Here is a 19,209-nt window from a genome sequence, read left to right as displayed (position 1 = left end):
ATGTTAGTTGCACCTGGCTGGGGATCTTCTTCAGTAATCATCTCATTTCCAGGATTCAGGCTGAAGGAATAAACTCTTGTTTGGGACATGCTTTTCTTCTGACTAAAGGAAAAAGAAACAGAACTGGTAGAAACATGCAGTGAAAGCATTTGTTCAGACCTGGCATACATTTCATTTCCACTCACGTTGGATTGGCTTAGTTGGGTGAGTCATATGGCAAAAGTGAAAATCAATCAGGGAAGTATAACCCAACTGTTGTAGGCAATGCAAGTCATATGGCATTGGGTGGGGATAAAAGGCCATCTTGCATGGAAGGAGGCACAGATGATTTGAAACAGAAATTTAGGTCGTCGCAACTCAGAATGAAATAATGAAACTTATGGAGGAAAGATGAGAAAAATGGAAGTGAAGCTGGTGTAGCCCCATGTCTTTTCAATTCAAGGGAATATCTCAGAACTTCACAAATAAAGGGACGTTTTAGCACTAAGGTCAGGGGATAGCCAGCTTCAAGCAATAGTATATGAAAGTGAACCAGAGACCCTTGGAAGTGGATGAGAGTAGGATTGAAGCAGAGATCCCATCATGAGTGTTACAGAATAAATTACTAGAAGGTAACAGAAGACTCCTTCTGTGTAGTCTTTTGGCCAGTCCCATCCCCCTCATGACAGCCCGTTATAAAGGTCCAGGTTTGTTGAAGAAATTAGTTTGTTTATCGTGTACAATTTCCCTCAGTCTTGATTTGACTAGTTGCATACCTGTGATATCATTTAACTTGTTCCTGTGCCCCTGCATTTCCTATAGGCTGGTGGTTAGATTTAGAGGTTTGAGTTTTTTGGCTTGGCTACCTCATAAATTGTGTTGCGTATTTCCATTAAGGGGCGCATAATATCTGTTGGTGGCCATTGATGGCTATTTGTATAGATCTGTTAATTCATTAGGAATTACAAAATGGTGGTACTCTTTTTTCAATTAAATCTTTCTCATATTTAATGATTAAAACATTTTTGAGTAGAGAAATTTTCCTTGTCAACTATTTGTTACCCCAAAGTGAAGTTTAATAAAAAAGGAAGGATAAAATGTTCAATTTTTTTCCCCTTGTTTCATCAGTTTTCAAGCTAACAAATTGGTTCCTTAGGATCCTCCAACGATGATGAGTAGGTTAATTTTAGTATCCTTTGATGAATTTGTGGATTTACAAATATTTACTCTTTTAGCCCATTGCTCTCTAACAGATACTCAGATTGGCTGGTGAAAGACTCTTCAAGTTGACTCTTACGTTTTCCTGACTTGACCTTAATTGCCCTTGATTGCTTCTTTGCTTTTTGGAATGATAAGACACTCCAGAATCATGTAAATGTCCTGATCCAGACCTGGAATCAGGCGTTTGTTTGAAGAAACTTGGTATTTGGAGACTACAGTCTGAGTGCTTGGTACTCACTGCTACTTGGTTTTTTAGTGAACAGTTCCAGGAAATGAGTTTCTGGTTTTCTTTAATACCTAGGCACTATGCTTGGCATTTAGATAAACAGATATAAAACATAGTTCCTGCTTTGTAAATGGTTAAAGCATAGTGTTCAGTCACTCAGTTGTGTCCAACTCTTTGCGACCCCATGGACTGCAGGACGCCAGGCTTCCCTGTCCATCACCAACTCCTGGAGTTTACCCCAACTCATGTCCATTGAGTCAGTGATGCCATCCAACCATCTCATCCTCTGTCATCCCCTTCTCCTGCCCTCATTCTTCTTCTTCATTCGGCATCAGGGTCTTTTCTGGTGAGTCGATTCTTTGCATCAGGTGGCCAAAGTATTGGTGTTTCAGCTTCAACATCAGTCCTTTCAATGATTAGACAGGACTGATTTCCTTTAGAATGTTATAAGTACTAAAATATGTTGGGCTTTTGGTATAAAAGTTCATAGGAGGTCACTTCACGTAGAAGGAAGATGGGTCTCTAGGAAATCCTCCTCAAGGCAATGACATTTGATCTCAGCTTTGAGGAATAAAGTGAAGTGAAGGTATTATACTTTTGGAAACTGTCTGTTTAGAATATATATGTGGTGTGCCTTTATCTTTACACCAGTACGAGCCTCTGTTTCTTATTCTACAAATTTATAACATCAGTATATATTTTGCTTAAGATTTTCTCTGTCAATAACATTACTACAGGAAGCATTACTGTGTGTTTACTCTTGTGCATTTGACCTTGTATTTTAATAGGACAAAATTCCTAGAAGGGAAATGGCCATCTTTAAGAATGTGTGTATGTCTGTCAGTCATGTCTGACTCATCTCCAGACTCATGGACTGTAGCCCACCAGGCTCCTCTATCCGTGGAGTTTTCCAGGCAAGAAATACTGGAGTGAGTAGCCATTCCCTCTCCTGGGTAACTTTCTGACTCAGGGATCAAACCTGTATCTCTTGAATTGCAGGCAGATTCTTTACCATCTGAGCCACCAGGGAAGCCCTGTGTTTAAGAGTGCTGCTGCTGCTAAGTCGTTCAGTTTTGTCCGACTCTGTGCGACCCCATAGACGGCAGCCCACCAGGCTCCCCCATCCCTGAGATTCTCCAGGCAAGAACACTGGAGTGGGTTGCCATTTCCTTCTCCAGTGCATGAAAGTGAAAAGTGAAAGTGAAGTCGCTCAGTCATGTCTGACTCTTCTCGACTCCATGTTCCTCCAGGTTCCTCTGTCCATGGGATTTTCCAGGCAAGAGTACTGGAGTGGGGTGCCATTTCCTTCTCCAGTGTTTAAGAGTAGATATATGTTAAAAGTTGTTGTAGGTTCTACAAAATTGTCATCAGAAAAGTTGATAGCAATTCACAGCTTTTACCAGTGGTAGGCTAGTGACAATTTCTTCACACTCAATAGTGTGTCTTTTAAAACTAAATTATTTTAATTTATTTTAGTGTCATATTGTGTTGATTCTTGCTCAGAATATCAGGAAGTTAATCTAAATCTAAGTATGGAATTAAAATGTGACATTTAAAATTTAATATATTTTCACTTTTGGAACCTAGAAATTCATTTTATAATGGAGCTTTGTAGTTCTTTACTATGGATTAATAATTATCTGTGTTTTGAAAAGTAATTGAAAGTCAGACTACCAAGAAATCATATACCCTGCTTCTGATCACTTGCAGGAAGAAAAAACTTCCTGATGTCACATTTCTCTCTCTTTTCTTTTTTTGAAATGTGATTTAGAGATATGGGTTAGAAAAAGAACATTTTTAAAGTAGTTTGGGAGATTTCTAATTCTATCAGACTTTTTCTACTCTTGTTTAACATTATTACCTCCATTTATGGTGGCCACTTGTGTGATCCATGAAAATGTTATTGTTCAATCCTTCAGACCCCATGGACTGCAGCGCTTCAGGCTTCCCTGTCCTTCATTATCTCCCACTTCAGTTCAGTCACTCAGTCGTGTCCAACTCTTTGTGACCCCATGGACCATGGGGTATGAACCATGAACCATGGCCTAGCACACTAGGCCTCCCTGTCCATCACCAACTCCCAGAGTTTACCCCAACTCATGTCCATTGAGTTGGTGATGCCATCCAACCATCTCATCCCCTGTCATCCCCTTTTCCTCCTGTCCTCAATCTTTCCCAACATCAGGGTCTTTTCCAGTGAGTCAGCTCTTCACATCAGGTGGCCAAAGTATTGGAGTTTCAGCTTCAACATCAGTCCTTCCAGTGAACACCCAGGACTGATCTCCTTTAGGATGGACTGGTTACAGAGATTGCTCAAATTCATGTCCATTGAGTCAGTATGCTATCTAATTATCTCATCCTCTGCCACCCTCTTCTCCTTTTGCCTTCAATCTTTCTCAGCATCATGGTCTTTTCCAGTGGGTCACCTCTTTGCATCAGGTGGCCATCTGCTTTTATTGAAGGATAAACCACAAATCAATTTATGTATGAAAGCAGAACATTTATGCTTTTTCCTTTTAGGTACTATTTAAATAATTTGTACTTTCTGAAATTATGTTTTGTTCCCTTCTACTTAAAAATAGTCTGTGAGTCCTACATAGATATCAGTCTGAAGAAGTGAAGTGCAGTCGCTCAGTTGTGTCCGACTCTTTGCGACCCCATGGACTGTAGCCTATCAGGCTCCTTCGTCCATGGGATTTTCCAGGCAAGAGTGCTGGAGTGGATTGCCATTTCCTTCTCCAGGGGATCTTCCCGACCCAGGAATCGAACCCAGGTCTCCTGCATTGCAGGCAGACGCTTTACTGTCTGAGCCACCAGGGAAGCAGGAGATATCAGTCTAGATTTTAATGTTATTTAAATTTTCCTGTTATAAATGTATAATTTTATCAGGTTACCATACCCAGAGAACTTTCTTAAATTATCAATGGTGTTGAAAAAAGAAGATAAGGAAAAAAATAAGAAAAGAAGGGAGAGAAATCCATGCAATTTTAATCCATAGTCCTTTTTTCCTCCGTTAAATAAGGAAGCTAATACTTTTATCTGACACTGCTCTCGAAGATGCAGCTGTTTTCTAGATTTACATTTTAGTTAGAATCACAGTTTTAAAACAAAGTGAAGACTTTAATTTCAGAGTTATTCAGGCAGTACTGTGGTGAGTTACTTGTCTGAGTTATTTTTAATTATTTAGATCCTCCCACCCCCGGATTTTGGACTCAACCACTTCCAGCTTGGTGTATAAAAGTGTAATTTGTTTTGCTTTTTCTTACATTTTAAATGCTTATTTTCATTTACTAATTAGTGTTAAAAATGATCTTTTAACTTGTTATTGTAGATGAAAACCTCCCTTCTTGATTAACGTCATCAGATTTGGTATTTGAAGCAACCTTTTTATTTGGAAATTAAGGTTGCCTTTCAAAGAAAAAGTAATGATTACTTCACGTATTATTTAAAAATAAAATCTCTATTAGGGCAAGGAATTTCTGCTAAGTTGGATTTTTTTTTTCTTTTTTAGTTTAGAATAAGTTCTCTTTTGTGGTGACACATAGCTGTTTCTGAAGTTGGCAAGAAAACTTCCTCTGGGGACTCTCAAAGGGAGTGTTGTGGCAGCTCTCTGATTCAGCTGCTTAGAAAGCTCTCTGAAAGTTGCCTTATTTGTCTGGAAAGAGTCTGGAGCCCAAACCTGTTTTTTCCACCGAGGAGGATTGTAGCTCTAAGCTCTGTAGAAAACAACCATGGAAGATTCTGTGATGATAGTGTGAAATGCAGCAGTACCAAGGCATAAATTTAAATTGTGTACTCCAAAGCAAATTTTCAGACCCAGTTAAAAAAAAAAAAGCGGGGGGAGGGGAGAGAGGGAAGCCTTTCCAGTATGGATAGGTCTTGGCAGTATTTATATTGATATCCAGGTGGCGCTAGTGGTAAAGAACCCGCCTGCCAGTATAGGAGATACAAGAGATGCAGGTTTGGGAAGAGATGCTTGGGTTGGGAAGACCCCCTGGAGGAGGACATGGCAACCCACTCCAGGATTCTTGCCTGGAGAATCCCATGGACACGGGAGTCTGGCAGGCTGCAGTCCATGGGGCCTCAGAGTCAGACACGACTGAAGTGACTTAGTGCACACACATATTGATATCCACCTTCCTCAGAGACCTAGAAAAAGGAAAGGAAAAAAGGGAGCCTCTCCTTTTCTTACTAGACAGTCCACAACCAAGCTGAGTACAATGTGAGAGTCAGTATACAAGAAAAAGGAGGGTCAAGAGTATTGGTACAGATTCCTTCTTATTAAAAAATGAAGTTTCGGGTCTTTGTATAATGTGTTAAGTGAATACTGATTATCTCATATTAAAAGATTACATATAAATATTGAAGTACAGTATGAAATTATTTTGAATCAGATTAAGTGTAATGGAGGAAAGACTCATTAACTAAAAATAGTTGTAGGACTTCTGGGGCTCCAGTGGTTAAGACTTCCCACTTCAAATGCAGGGGACAGGGACACGGGTTTGATCCCTGATGGGGGAACTAAGATCCCACGTTATGTGTGGTCTGACCTACCCCCCCCCTCAAAGAAGTGACTGAACTATTAAAAGAAAAATTTGAGGAAAAAGAGGAACAGTAATAGTAAAACAGATGAGAAAGGTAATAGAAAAGATGGACATGGAGAAGTTAAGGAAAAGAGTAATTCCAGTTTTCTCTGCCTAGGGACTCAGTTCCCTGCTAACACATCCACCCTCAGCTCTCACCACTTCATTTCCTCTCTGTCCCCAAACCGCTCCCCACCCCCCCAGTGCCATTAAGTGTTCTGAGCTTCAGTCATACTGCACTGAATTTCTCTCATTTCTTCAAATGCGACAAGTTCTCCCAAGCTTTCCATTTTTTATGTTTACTTGAAGCCACTGATACTATTTGGCTTCACAAGTGAGTCAGTGGTAAAGAATTCGCCTGCCAATGCAAGAGACACAAGTTCCATTCCTGGGTTGGGAAGATCCTCCGGAGAAGGATATGGCAACCTGCTGCAGTATTCTTGCCTGGAAAATTCCATGGACAGAGGAGCCTGGCAAGCCACAGTCAATGGGGCCACAGAGAGTCAGGCGTGTTGGAGCGTGTGCGCGCACACACACACACACACACACACAGGACTTTAATACTCTGTTGAATAGAAGTGGTGAGAGTGGGTATCTTTGTCTTATTGCAGATTTTGCTGGGAAGGCTTTCAGCTTCTTACTGTTGAGTATTATGTTGACTGTGGGTTTGTCGTGAATAGCTTTTATTATGTTGAGATATGTTTCCTCTATACCCACTTTGGTAAGAGTTTTTCTCATGCATGGATGTTGAATTTATCAAATGCTTTTTCTACATTATGATAACCAAGTGGTTTTTGTCTTTTCTTTTGTTGATGTGGTGTATCCCATTGATTAATTTGTGTATACTGAATCATCCTTGTGACCCTGGAATGAATCCAGCTTGGTCATGGTATCTAATCTTTTTTATGTGTTGTTGGATTTGGTTTGCTAATATTTTGTTGAAGATTTTTGCATCTATATTCATGAAAGATATTGGCCTGTAGTTTTCTTATTTGATAGTGTCTTTGGTTTTCATTTGAGGGTGATGGAGGCTTCCTAGAGTGCCTTTGGTGGCTTCATAGAATGTGTTCCCCTCTCTTTAATCTTTAGAAAGAGTTTGGGAAGTATCAGTATAAGTTCTTTGTATATATTGTAGAATTCCTCTGGGAAGCATTTTAAACTGTTCCAGAAACAATCACTTACTCTGGCATTCTAGAGGGAGTTAATTATACTGCTTTATAACACTTGCTGTGTTATGCTTAGTTACATATATCATGTACATTTCTGCTTTTCTTTTTAGTTACATGAGGTGTAGATACCCTGTGATTTGGAATCACAGGATGATTTTTAACTGTCAGAAGGTAATTGTAGGGAAGCAGCTTAGCAGCTTTTCTCACCTATGACTTTCTCTATTGCTTGAGTGCTTTTTAAAAAGCAGAGACATTTCTTTGCTGACAAAGGTCTGTATAATCAAAGCTATGGTTTTTCCAGTTGTCATGTATGGATGTGAAAGTTGGACTGTAAAGAAAGCTGAGCACCGAAGAGTTGATGCATTTGAACTGTGATGTTGGAGAAAACTCTTGACAGTCCCTTGGATTGCAAGGAGATCAAACCTGTCAATCCTAAAGGACATCAGTCCAAAATATTCATTGATTGGTAGGACTGGTGCTGAAGCTGAAGCTCCAATACTTTGGCCACCTGATGCGAAGACTGACTGATTAGAAAGACCCTGATGCTGGGAAAGATGTGAGGGCAGGAGGAGAAGGGGATGACAGAGGATGAGATGGTTGGATGGCATCACTGACTTGATAGACATGAGTCTGAGCAAGCTCTGGCAGATTGTGATGGATAGAGAAGCCTGGTTTGCTGCAGTCCATGGGGTTGCAAAGAGTGGGACATGACTGAGCGACTGAACTGAATTTTTTTATTATGTTGCCTTTATAGTTTTTCAATCTACAGTATACCTAGAGTATTCATGTGGATTCTGTATGTACTGTCTGCCTTTTGTAGCCACAGGTTCTGCATCCATGGATTCAACCAACCTAGGATCAAAAATACTCAGGAAAAAAAAATTCCAGAAAGTTCCCCAAAGCAAAATTTGAATATGCTGCAGTGGCAACTATTTTTATAGCAGTTGCTTTGTATTAGGCGTTATAAGTAATCTAGACATGACTTAAAGTATATGAGAGGATGCATATAGGTTATATTCAAATATGATGACACTTTCTATGAGGGATTTGACTTGAGTATTTTTGGAGTTTGGTATCTGTGGGGTTCTGGAATCAGCCCTCTATGGAAAAAGGGGTGGCTGTATACCCATGCTCTATACCAAAGATATGCAGAAGGTTCTGAAGAAGTCTTTAGGGGAGTGAGGAGGAATGTTGTTCTGAATTTTAAAAAAGTCTAAGGCACCTTTCCTGCAAAGTTTTACTTCGGTTTTCTTGTTGCTCCCTGCACTGCTGTCTTTGTTCAAATCGTCAATTTGTGAAAGTGGCCTTGTTTTTGTTAAAATTACTCCGTACATTTTTTCAGCGTTATTAGTTCACAGTACTTCAGGAAACTGTTAGCATTTGGGGGTGGGTCCGAAGAATTCTGAATGTATTAGCACTATGTTTATTTCTATAGAATTGAGCGAGATAACACAACTTAGAAGTTAGTGAGAAAGACAAAAAGAAATTGATATTAAAAATAGATATCATAGCTTTGGAAGGTGCTAGATCACCAGTTCATTTTCTGAAAAATTGTTAATGGAAAGAATCAAGAATTTATATTGTTTTTCCTGTGTAAACTGAGTTTCATGGTAACTACATAGTTATTTAAGGAAACTCCTTATTAGAAGAATTCCAGATAATAGATGCAGATGGAATAAAATGATAGTATTAGCGTATCACCTTTAGGCAACCCCTAAATAAATAATGGAGAATGATCACTGTGTAAATCAGGCTGGCAACACTTGAATGTAATAATCAATTTGAACATCACTTTATAGGTGGGACAACCGGATTTTATGTGTGTTCTAATGTGATATATTAGGCAAGTGCGTGTATCACCTATAGTGTTTTGCCAAATATTTGAAAATGAATCATGTCTCTAGATCTCACCAGTTCACAGGAAATATGGGGAACTGGCTGCTGCTGCTGCTGCTAAGTCACGTCAGTCGTGTCTGACTCTGTGCAACCCCATAGACGGCAGCCCACCAGGCTCCCTCATCCCTGGGATTCTCCTGGCAAGAACACTGGAGTGGGTTGCCATTTCCTTCTCCAATGCATGAAAGTGAAAAGTGAAAGTGAAGTCGCTCAGTCATGTCCGACTCGTAGCGACCCCATGGACGGCAGCCTTCCAGGCTCCTTCATCCATGGGATTTTCCAGGCAAGAGTATTGGAGTGGGGTGCCATTGCCTGGTCCGTGGGGAAATGGAGGAATGCTTTAATGCCATAAGGAAATAGTCACCTAAGTTTAGAATATGAGAAATTCTACAAGACAAATGACTTGTGACAGATTAAATGAGATTTGAAGAGATGTATCAGTCAGATAACAGTGTGTGGTTCTTGTTTCTTTCCTGGTTTAGACAAACAAGTAGTAAAAGTTCCACTTGAAAGAGGATTGAAATTTGAACCTGAACTATGTATTAGATAATACTGAGAAATTATTGCTAATTTTGTCAGATGAGTTAATGGAATTGTAGTGTCAGACTTTAAAGAAAAGTCTTTAACTGATGGTGGTATATTCTTTACTATGTATAGGTGAAAAGATATGGTATCTGCGATTTGCTCTAAAGTCCTCCAAGCCCCTCCACCCCCAAAGAAAAAGAAATGAGAGGAAAGAGATACGCAATATTGTTAACTTGCATGACCATTCATTCTACAGTTATCTCCTTACTTACATACATGTTTGGAAATTTTCAGAACCAAAGGTTGAAAAGAATTAACCTAAAATTTGTGTGGCATAACGATTTCTAGCAGCCAACATAGAAAACTAGGTCAGTAACATAATTAATAGCACCTGTTAGAGAAGGAAATTGCAACCCGCTCCAGTATTCTTGCCTGGAGAATCCCACGGACAGAAGAGCCTGGCAGGCTACAGTCCATGGGGTCACAAGGGTCTGACACGACTTAGCAGCTGAACCACCACCACCATACAGTCAAATGGGCTTCCCTGGGGGCTCAGCTGGTAAAGAATCTGCCTGCAGTGTAGGAGATTCAGGTTCAATCCCTCAGTCAGGAAGCTCTCCTGGAAAAGGAAATGGCAACCCACTCCGGTATTCTTGCCTGGGAAACCCCATGGACAAGGGAGCCTGGGAGGCTACTGTCCATGAGGTCGTAGAGAGTCAGACACGACTTATTGACCAAACCACCGCCACCATACAGTAAAAACAAAGCAACTGCTGGGAAGAAGCACAACTCTTCCTAATATTTATTAAGAACACAAAGTTTTCCTTGACAGTGTTCTTGAGGACACTATGTAATGTAGTGTGAAAAGCATTTTAAACCCCATCGCTTCAGGAAATGAAATCAGTTTTTTATAGCATTCCGAAAAATGGCCAGTGGAATCCCATCCATGATTAATTCCAGTGAAATCAGCTTTGTGGGGAGCCAATATGATAAATTCTAAGAGCCTCACTCCCCGGTAGAATTCATTAGAGATCTTCCCGTCTTGATCCTTCCTCCCCTCCATTTCTGTAATGACTTCTTCCTCTAACCCTCTGTTGCAGATTAGTTAGTATAACAGATAAAAGAGAAATTTCGTTATAGCTGGAACTGTTGGCCAAAAGAATTTGACTGAATTTTGTTTTCTATGGTTTGTTTCCAAAATAAGTATTTCTTAAAATGTCAAATGTCTTAATTGTTTAAAATACCATAGTCATCTATTTCCTTAGAGATTTTGATGATAACCCCTGTCTCCCAAGTTTTTGAGTAGCTAATGCATTATATGAAGCATCTGCAGGTAGTTCTCCATAAAAACACTGTTTTGTGTGAAGCTTTCCCCAAGTATTGAGCAGCAGTGAATTGAGATTCTATTTGCTGGCAGCTCACTGAAATACAGATCCTCTGTGTTACGGATGGAGAAGGCAGTGGCACCCCACTGCAGTACTCTTGCCTGGAAAATCCCATGGACAGAGGAGCCTGGTAGGCTGCAGTCCATGGGGTCGCCAAGAGTCGGGCACGACTGAGCGACTTCACTTTCACTTTTCACTTTCATACATTGGAGAAGGAAATGGCAGCCCACTCCAGTGTTCTTGCCTGGAGAATCCCAGGGACGGGGGAGCCTGGTGGGCTGCCGTCTATGGGGTTGCACAGAGTTGGACACGACTGAAGTGACTTAGCAGTAGCAGTGTGTTATGGATTAAATCTGAACCATTGTTCAGTGAAGCTTGTGCTAAGGTTCACATTCTTTGGTGAAAATTGATGCCTAACAAGAATAGGACATTTCCTGCAATTCAAGATGAGCCATGGTTAAAGCCAAGATTCTTCAGAAAAGAATTTTAATTACTGGATTGCTTTTCTGTTAGCATGCGTTGCTTGCTCAGTCGTGTCTAACTCTCTTAACTTCATGGACTGTAGCCTTTGGACTCTGTCCATGGAATTCTCCAGGCAAGAATACTGGAGTGGGTAGCTATTCCCTTCTCCAGGGGATCTTCCAGACCCCAGGGATTGAACCTAGGTCTTCAGAGAAGCCCACTTTTCTATTGCTGTATAATAAATTGCCGCAGCAGCTTAAAATAACAGATGCATTATCACCAGTTTCCATGACCAGGAGTCTGGGTAAAGTTTAAGCCGAGTCCCCTGCTCAGGGACTGAGGAGGCTGGAAATCAGAAGGGTTGTCTAGGGCTGGGATATCACTGAGGCTCTGGATGTTCTTCCAAGTTCCAAGTCCACGGGTTCCTTGGCCAAATTCATTTCCTTCCACCTGTAGAACACAGGCCAACTCGCATTTTCATAGCTGGCGAGAAAGTCTTTGATGTCTGGGCCTTCTTTTAAAGGGCTTACCTTTTCAGGCCAACCTGGGAAGAATCTTCCTTTTGATTAAAGCCGCCATTAGGGACCTTAATTACATCCACAAAGTATTTTCACCTTTGCCATTTACAACAACATAATTGTGGCAGTGATATTCCATCACCTTTGCTATATTTCATTGGTTAAAAATAAGTTGGGAGTCCCACCCACACTCAGGGGAGAGATGGTTGTACAAGAACATGAGTCATTGAGGGTCATAGTAGAATTTTGCCTACCAGTGTTACACTGTCACCCACTATAAAAAATTTAAAAAGCTTACTTACTGTTACGCAGACAATATTAATGGAGCTTGAAGCACAACAGTATAGTCACCCATAATCTTGCCAGCCGATGAATCAAAATGTTTCCCTTTGGCTGCGTGCAGACATTAATTTTATAAGGATCTTATAGAGCAGAGAAGTAATTTTCTATTGCTTTCCATTTAGGAAAAACATTTATTATTTACATAATATTTATTATCTGCCACTTGTCTCAGGTTAATCGAGGTACAATTCACAAACAGTAAAAAATCATTGTTCTCTGTGTATAGTTCTAAGAATTCTGGTAAGCACATGTATATGTGTAACCACCATCACAATAAAGATGTAAAATATTATCTTGTGCCATTGATAAGACCAGCCTTCCCCCCATGTCCTAGACCTTGACAATTACTGGTCTGTTTCCTGTCCCTGTAGTTTTGCATTTTCAAGAATGTTGAATAAACGGGCTCCTACACTTCAGAGTCTTTTGGGTTTGGTTGGTTTCCGTTAGTATAATGCATCTGAGCTTGTATAGTAAAGGAATAACATTCCTGAGGCATCATAAAAATACATGTTTTATCTTTGTCCCTGGTTCCTGGTCTAGAATTCCTAAAAACTCTTGAAAGGAACACACTCATAAGCTTTTTTAAACCATGCCTGACTTTATGCACTCTTGGGCCCCTTGATAGCTTCAGGTTGGGGGCTGGTTGTCAGAGGAACCAACAATGTGATTAGAGGTTAGAACTTTCACTTCCGTCCCTGGACCTCCAAGGAGGGAGAGGGTTTGGAGATTGAGTTCAGTTATCAGTGGCCCATGATTTCATGAATCACTTCTACTAATTAATAGTAGAGCCTACATAAAGACCTTTAAACTGTGGGGCTCAGAGGGCATCAGATTTGAGAAACATGTTCACTTGCTAATAAGGTGGCACACTCAGACTCTGTGGAGACAGAAGCTCCTATGCTCAGGACCCACTGGACCTTGCCCTCTGTGCCTTTTTATCTGATTAATCGCTCGTATCCTTTACAACAAACTGGTAAGTAAGTATTGTTTTCTCTGCAATTTTGTGACCCATTCTAACAGTTTAATGCACCTGAATGGGGGTGGAGTTTATGGGAGCCCCTTTGACCTTGTGGCCAAGCTGAACAGAAATGTGGGTAACCTGGGGACCCAGTACTTGGAACTGGCATTTGAAGTGAGGGCTGTCTAGCCTGGGGGAAGTCTAATGCTGACTTGAGTAGTTAATGTCAGAATTGAGATGAATTCTAGGACACCTAATTGGTGTCTGGAGAGTTGGAGAATTAGTTGGTGTGAGGAAAAAAACTTACAGATTTGATGTCAGAAGGATTTTGACTAAAAATAGCTCACTTGTACCCAAAGCTGCCTAGGGGTTGACCTTGTTCAGCTCCTGGGAGGTAACCTTTAAGCCCTGGAATGTCCTGCTTAATAAGGGTGTCTTTGTTTACCTGGGGGCCTTTGACCACCGTAGGTTGCTTATCCTGACAGTGTGGCTGTGTGTGGTATCAGCTTGACCTGTAGAGGAGCCGGAGACTAAAGTTAGCCATGCAGATAGTTAGCCCTACCTATGTGTCAGACCTCAGATAAAAATGCTAGACATTGAACCTCAGGTGAACTTACCTGGTTGCTCGTATTCATACATATTATCATAAGCTCTTGGGAGAAATAAGTGCTGTGAACCCAACTCCACTGGGTGGGGACAGCTGAAAGCTTGGTGTCTTCTGGACTCTGCCTTATGCCCCTCTTCGCTTTAATGATTTTAATTTGTATCCATTTGCTGTATTAAACTATGACCCTGAGTAAAATGTCTTGTTTGAGTTTTATAACTCTCAGTTCAGTTCAGATCAGTAGCTCGGTCACATCCAACTCTTTGAGACCCCATGGACTACAGCACGCCAGGCTTCCATGTCCATCATCAACTCCCAGAGTTTACTCAGACTCATCTCCATTGAGTCAGTGATGCCATCCAACCATCTCATCCTCTGTCGTTCCCTTCTCCTCCCGCTTCAATCTTGCCCAGCATCAGGGTCTTTTCCAGTGAGTCAGTTCTTCGCATCAGGTGGCCAAACTATTGGCATTTCAGCTTTAGCATCAGTCCTTCCAATGAATATTCAGGACTGATTTCCTTTAGGATGGACTGGTTGGATCTCCTTGCAGTCTGAGGGACTCTCAAGAGTCTTCTCCAACACCACAGTTCAAAAGCATCAATTCTTTAGCACTCAGCTTTTTTTATATTCCAACTCTCATATTCATACATGACTACTGGAAAAACCATAGCTTTCACCAGACGGACCTTTGTAGGCAAAGTAATGTCTCTGCTTTTTAATATTCTGTCTAGGTAGGTTGGTCATAACTTTTCTTCCAAGGAGCAAGCCTCTTTTAATTTCATGGCTGCAGTCACCATCTACAGTGATTTTGGAGCCCCCCAAAATAAAGTCTGTCACTATTTCCACTGTTTCTCCATCTATTTGCCACGAAGTGATGGGACCAGATGCCATGATCTTAGTTTTCTGAATGTTGAGCTTTAAGCCAACTTATTCGCTCTCCTTTTTCACTTTCATCAAGAGGCTTCTTAGTTCTTCTTTGCTTTCTGCCATAATGGTGGTGTCATCTGCGTATCTCAGATTATTCATATCTCTCCCAGTAATCTTGATTCCAGCTTGTGCTTCATCCAGTCTGGTATTTCTCATGATGTACTCTGCATATAAGTTAAATAAGCAGGGTGACAATATACAGCCCTTGTACTCCTTTCCTGATTTAGAACCAGTCTGTTCCATGTCTAGTCCTAACTGTTGTTTCTTGACCTGCGTACAGATTTCTCAGGAGGCAGGTCAGATGGTCTGGTATTCCCATCTCGTGAAGAATTTTCCATGGTTTGTTGTGATCCACAGAGTCAAAGGTTTTGGTGTAGTCAATAAAGCAGAAGCAGATGTTTTTCTGGAGCTCTCTTACTATTTCGATGATCCAAAGGATGTCGGCAGTTTGATCTTTGGTTCTTCGGCCCTTTCTAAATCCAGCGTGAACATCTGGAAGTTCACAGTTCACATGCTGTTGAAGCCTGGCTTAGAGAATTTTGAGCATTACTTTCCTAGAGTGTGAGATGAGTGAAACTGTGCCATCGTTTGAGCATTCTTTGGCATTGCCTTTCTTTGGGATTGGAATGAAAACTGGCCTTTTCCAATTCTGTGGTCACTGCTGAGTTTTCCAAATTTACTGGCATATTGAGTGTGCACTTTTACAGCATCATCTTTTAGGATTTGAAGTGGCTCAGCTGGAATTCCATCACCTGCACTAGCTTTGTTCATAGTGATGCTTCCTAAGGCCCACTTGACTTCACATTCCAGGATGTCTGGCTCTACATGAGTGGTCACACCATCATTATCTGGGTCATGAAGATCTTTTTTATATAGTTCTTCTGTGTATTCTTGCCACCTCTTCTTAATATTTTCTGCTTCTGTTAGATCCATACCATTTCTGTTCTTTATTGTGCCCAGCTTTGCATGAAAAGTTTCCTTGGTATTTATTTTTCTTGAAGAGATCTCTAGTCTTTCCCATTCTATTGTTTTCCTCTATCTTTGCACTAATCACTGAGGAAAGCTTTCTTATCTCTCTTTGCTGTTCTTGGGAACTCTGCATTCAAATGGGTATATCTTTCCTTTTCTCCTTTACCTTTCTCTGCTTCCCTGATAGCTCAGTTCAGTTCAGTTGCTCAATCGTGTCCGACTCTTTGGGACCCCATGAATCGCAGCACACTAGGCCTCCCTGTCCATCACCATCTCCCGGAGTTTACTCAGACTCATGTCCATCGAGTCCGTGATGCCATCCAGCCATCTCATCCTCTGTCGTCCCCTTCTCCTCCTGCCCCCAATCCCTCCCAGCATTAGAGTCTTTTCCAATGAGTCAACTCTTCGCATGAGGTAGCCAAAGTACTGGAGTTTCAGCTTCAGCATCATTCCCTCCAAAGAAACCCCAGGGTTGATCTCCTTCAGAATGGACTGGTTGGATCTCCTTACAAAATCCACCTGCAATATGGGAGACCTGGGTTCAATCCCTGGGTTGGGAAGATCCCCCTGGAGAAGGGAAAGGCTACCCACTCCAGTATTCTGGCCTGGAGAATTCCGTGGACTGTATAGTCTACAAGGTTGCAAAGAGTCAGACATGACTGAGTGACTTTCACTTCACTTACTCTCTTCTTTTCATAGCTGTTTGTAAGGCCTTCTCAGAAAACTGTTTTGCTTTTTTGCGTTTCTTTTTCTTGATCACTGCCTCTTGTACAGTGTCACAAACCTCTGTCCATAGTTTTTCAGGCACTCTATCAGATCTAATCCCTTGAATCTCTTCGTCACTTCCAGTGTATAGTCGTAAGGGATTTGATTTAGGTCATACCTGAATGGTCTAGCAGTTTTCCCTACTTTCTTCAATTTAAGTCTGAATTTGGCAGTAGGAGTTCATGATCTGAGCCACAGTCAGCTCCTGGTCTTGTTTTTGCTGACTGCATAGAGCTTCTCCATCTTTGGCTGCAAAGAATATAATCAATCTGATTTCAGTATCGACCATCTGGTGATGTCCATGTGCAGTCTTTGTTTATTTTTTTGGGTATCAAATAATCCTTTATTTTTCTTTTTCCTTTGCCATTCTTACCTAACTAGGCACTCCACCGCACCACTGTTGATGTCGTCTATGATGTCATGAGGGTGGGGGCCATCAGCATTGCAGCCTACAGACTGGGAGGTCCCCAGGATTTCTTTAATGGTTCCAGAAGGTTCTCTAGCTAGAGACCGATGCTGCATCTGCCAGGCAGTGTTGACAATCTCATCAAAAGTGATGTTTCCACTGTGCTTAATGTTTTTCTGCTTCTTTCTGTCTCTTGGTGGTTCCTTGAGGGCTTTGATGATCAGGGCAGAGGCAGAAGGTACCACCTCAGTCTGGGCCTGTCTGTTCTGAACCATCAGTTTTACTGTAATCCTCAGACCCTTCCAATCACCAGTTGCCTTGGTGATGTCATCACCAACCTTTTTTAGAGACAGACCCAGGGGGCCCATCTTGGGGGCCAGGGCAGACATGGCACTGAGTTCCCCACCGGTGCACCTCAGGTACCCGACTTTGATCTCGTTGGGGTCGAACTTAGGTGGCATGGTAGAGGCGGCTGGTGTCGGATGAACCCGGATTCGGGACAGCTGAAGAAAGATGCACCTTGACCTCCTTGACCTCCTCCGAGCCAAAAGCAGAGTCTTCTCTTGTGTTGTTGGAAGAGGGTGTTTGCAAGACCATTCTATTGTTTTCCTCTGATTCTTTGCACTGATCACTGAGGAAATCGTTATTATCTTGGCAAAACTCTGTTAACCTTTGCTATGCTTCATTCTGTACTCCAAGGCCAAATTTTCATATTACTCCAGGCATTTCTTGACTTCCTACTTTTGTATTCCAGTCCCCTGTAATGAAAAGAACATCTTTTTGGGTGTTAGTTCTGAAAGTCTTGTAGGTCTTCATTGAACTGTTCAGCTTCAGCTTTTTCAGCGTTACTGGTTGGGGCATAGACTTGTATTACTGTGATATTGAATGGTTTGCCTTGGAAACAAACAGATCATTCTGTTGTTTTTAAGATCGCATCCAACAACTGTGTTTTAGACTCTTGTTGACTATGATGGCTACTCCTTTTCTTATAAGGGATTCTTGCCCACAGTAGTAGATATAATGGTTATCTGAGTTGAATTCACCCATTCCAGTCCATTTTAGTTCGCTGATGTCAACATTCACTCTTGCCATTTCCTGTTTGACCACTTCCAATTTGCCTTGATTCATGGACCTAACATTCCAGGTTCCCATAGGTCTCGTGAATCATTGAACCTGTAGATGCCTTGGGGACCCTGAACTGCAGAGATTCGTTCATATCATCTCATATATACTGCTGAGTGGCTTTGTGGAGTTTCTTCATTCTCCAGCTGAGCTGGTAGTTTCTAGCTTTTGGCAATTACAAATAAAACTGCTATAAACATCTGAGAACAGATTTTTATGTGAACATAGATTTTTATTTCACAAATACCCAAGTGATAGTTGAATTATATGAAAAGTTTAACTTTATAAGAAACTACCAAACAAATTTGGAAAGTGGTTGTACCATTTTGTATTATTCCTCCCAGCTACTATTGGATGAAAGTTCTAATTGCTCCTCATCTTCCTCAATGTTTGGTATTGTCAGTTTTCATTTTCTTTTAATTTTAACCATCTTAATAGATGTGTAATAGTATGTCATTATAGTTTTTCTTTACATTTCCCTAATAACTAATGATATTGGGTGTCTTCATGTACTTATTTGCCATTTGTATTATTATTATTTGTATATCTTACTTGATAAAATATCTCTTCAGATTTTTTGCTCAATAAGTTTTGTTTTTTAATTAAATTTTGAGAGTTCTCTAAATTTTATGGATACCAATCATTTATCATGTGTGTGGCTTGTAGGTAATTTCTACTAGTCTATGACCTTAGGAATTTTTAATTGCACTAGTGTTTAATTTTGAATCTTATGGATTTTAAGAAATCTTCGGCTAAATCAGTGTGAAAATTGTCTGTTTTATTCTTAAAGATTTTTAGCTTTTCAGATATTTTAGGTTTATAGTTCATTTTGAATTAATTTTATTAATTTTAATATATGGTGTGATAGATGAAGGGTTTTTTTTTTTTTTAATGTATGAACGTCTAATTGTTCTAACCCTGTTTGTTAAAGGGATTGTCCCTTCTCCATTGAACTACTTTTTTACCTTTGACAACCGATTAACTATGTACGTATGAGTCTGTTTTTGGACTCTCCATTTTGTTCAGTTCATTTGTTTACTCTTTTGCTCATGTCATGCTGAGTTTATTAGTGGAGTTTTATAGCATACTCCTGAGGTAAGATACTATGAATCTTATTTTCTTATTTTCTTATTTTGATTCTCAAAATCAAAA

General features: G+C 40.6%; 2 protein-coding genes across 15 annotated transcripts in view; one reads left to right on the top strand and one right to left on the bottom strand.

Annotated features, from left to right (window-relative positions):
• JMJD1C (jumonji domain containing 1C) overlaps window positions 1-19,209 on the top strand; it is a 321,872-nt gene that overhangs the window by 15,720 nt on the left and 286,943 nt on the right. The window lies entirely within an intron of this gene.
• Window positions 16,899-17,450, bottom strand: LOC138429934 (large ribosomal subunit protein uL11-like). The gene has a single exon (XM_069571536.1). It carries the CDS (start codon window positions 17,394-17,396, stop codon window positions 16,899-16,901), a length of 498 nt encoding a protein of 165 aa, XP_069427637.1. The 5' UTR covers window positions 17,397-17,450.

This window comes from Ovis canadensis, chromosome 25 (genome assembly GCF_042477335.2).
Source record: "Ovis canadensis isolate MfBH-ARS-UI-01 breed Bighorn chromosome 25, ARS-UI_OviCan_v2, whole genome shotgun sequence".
NCBI classification, from domain to species: domain Eukaryota; kingdom Metazoa; phylum Chordata; class Mammalia; order Artiodactyla; family Bovidae; genus Ovis; species Ovis canadensis.
This window is presented reverse-complemented; position numbering and strand designations above follow the sequence as displayed.

What these genes read in the sequence shown, in the direction of transcription:
- LOC138429934 (XM_069571536.1), bottom strand. Translation starts at nt 17,396, where the DNA reads ATGCCACCTAAGTTCGACCCCAACGAGATCAAAGTCGGGTACCTGAGG.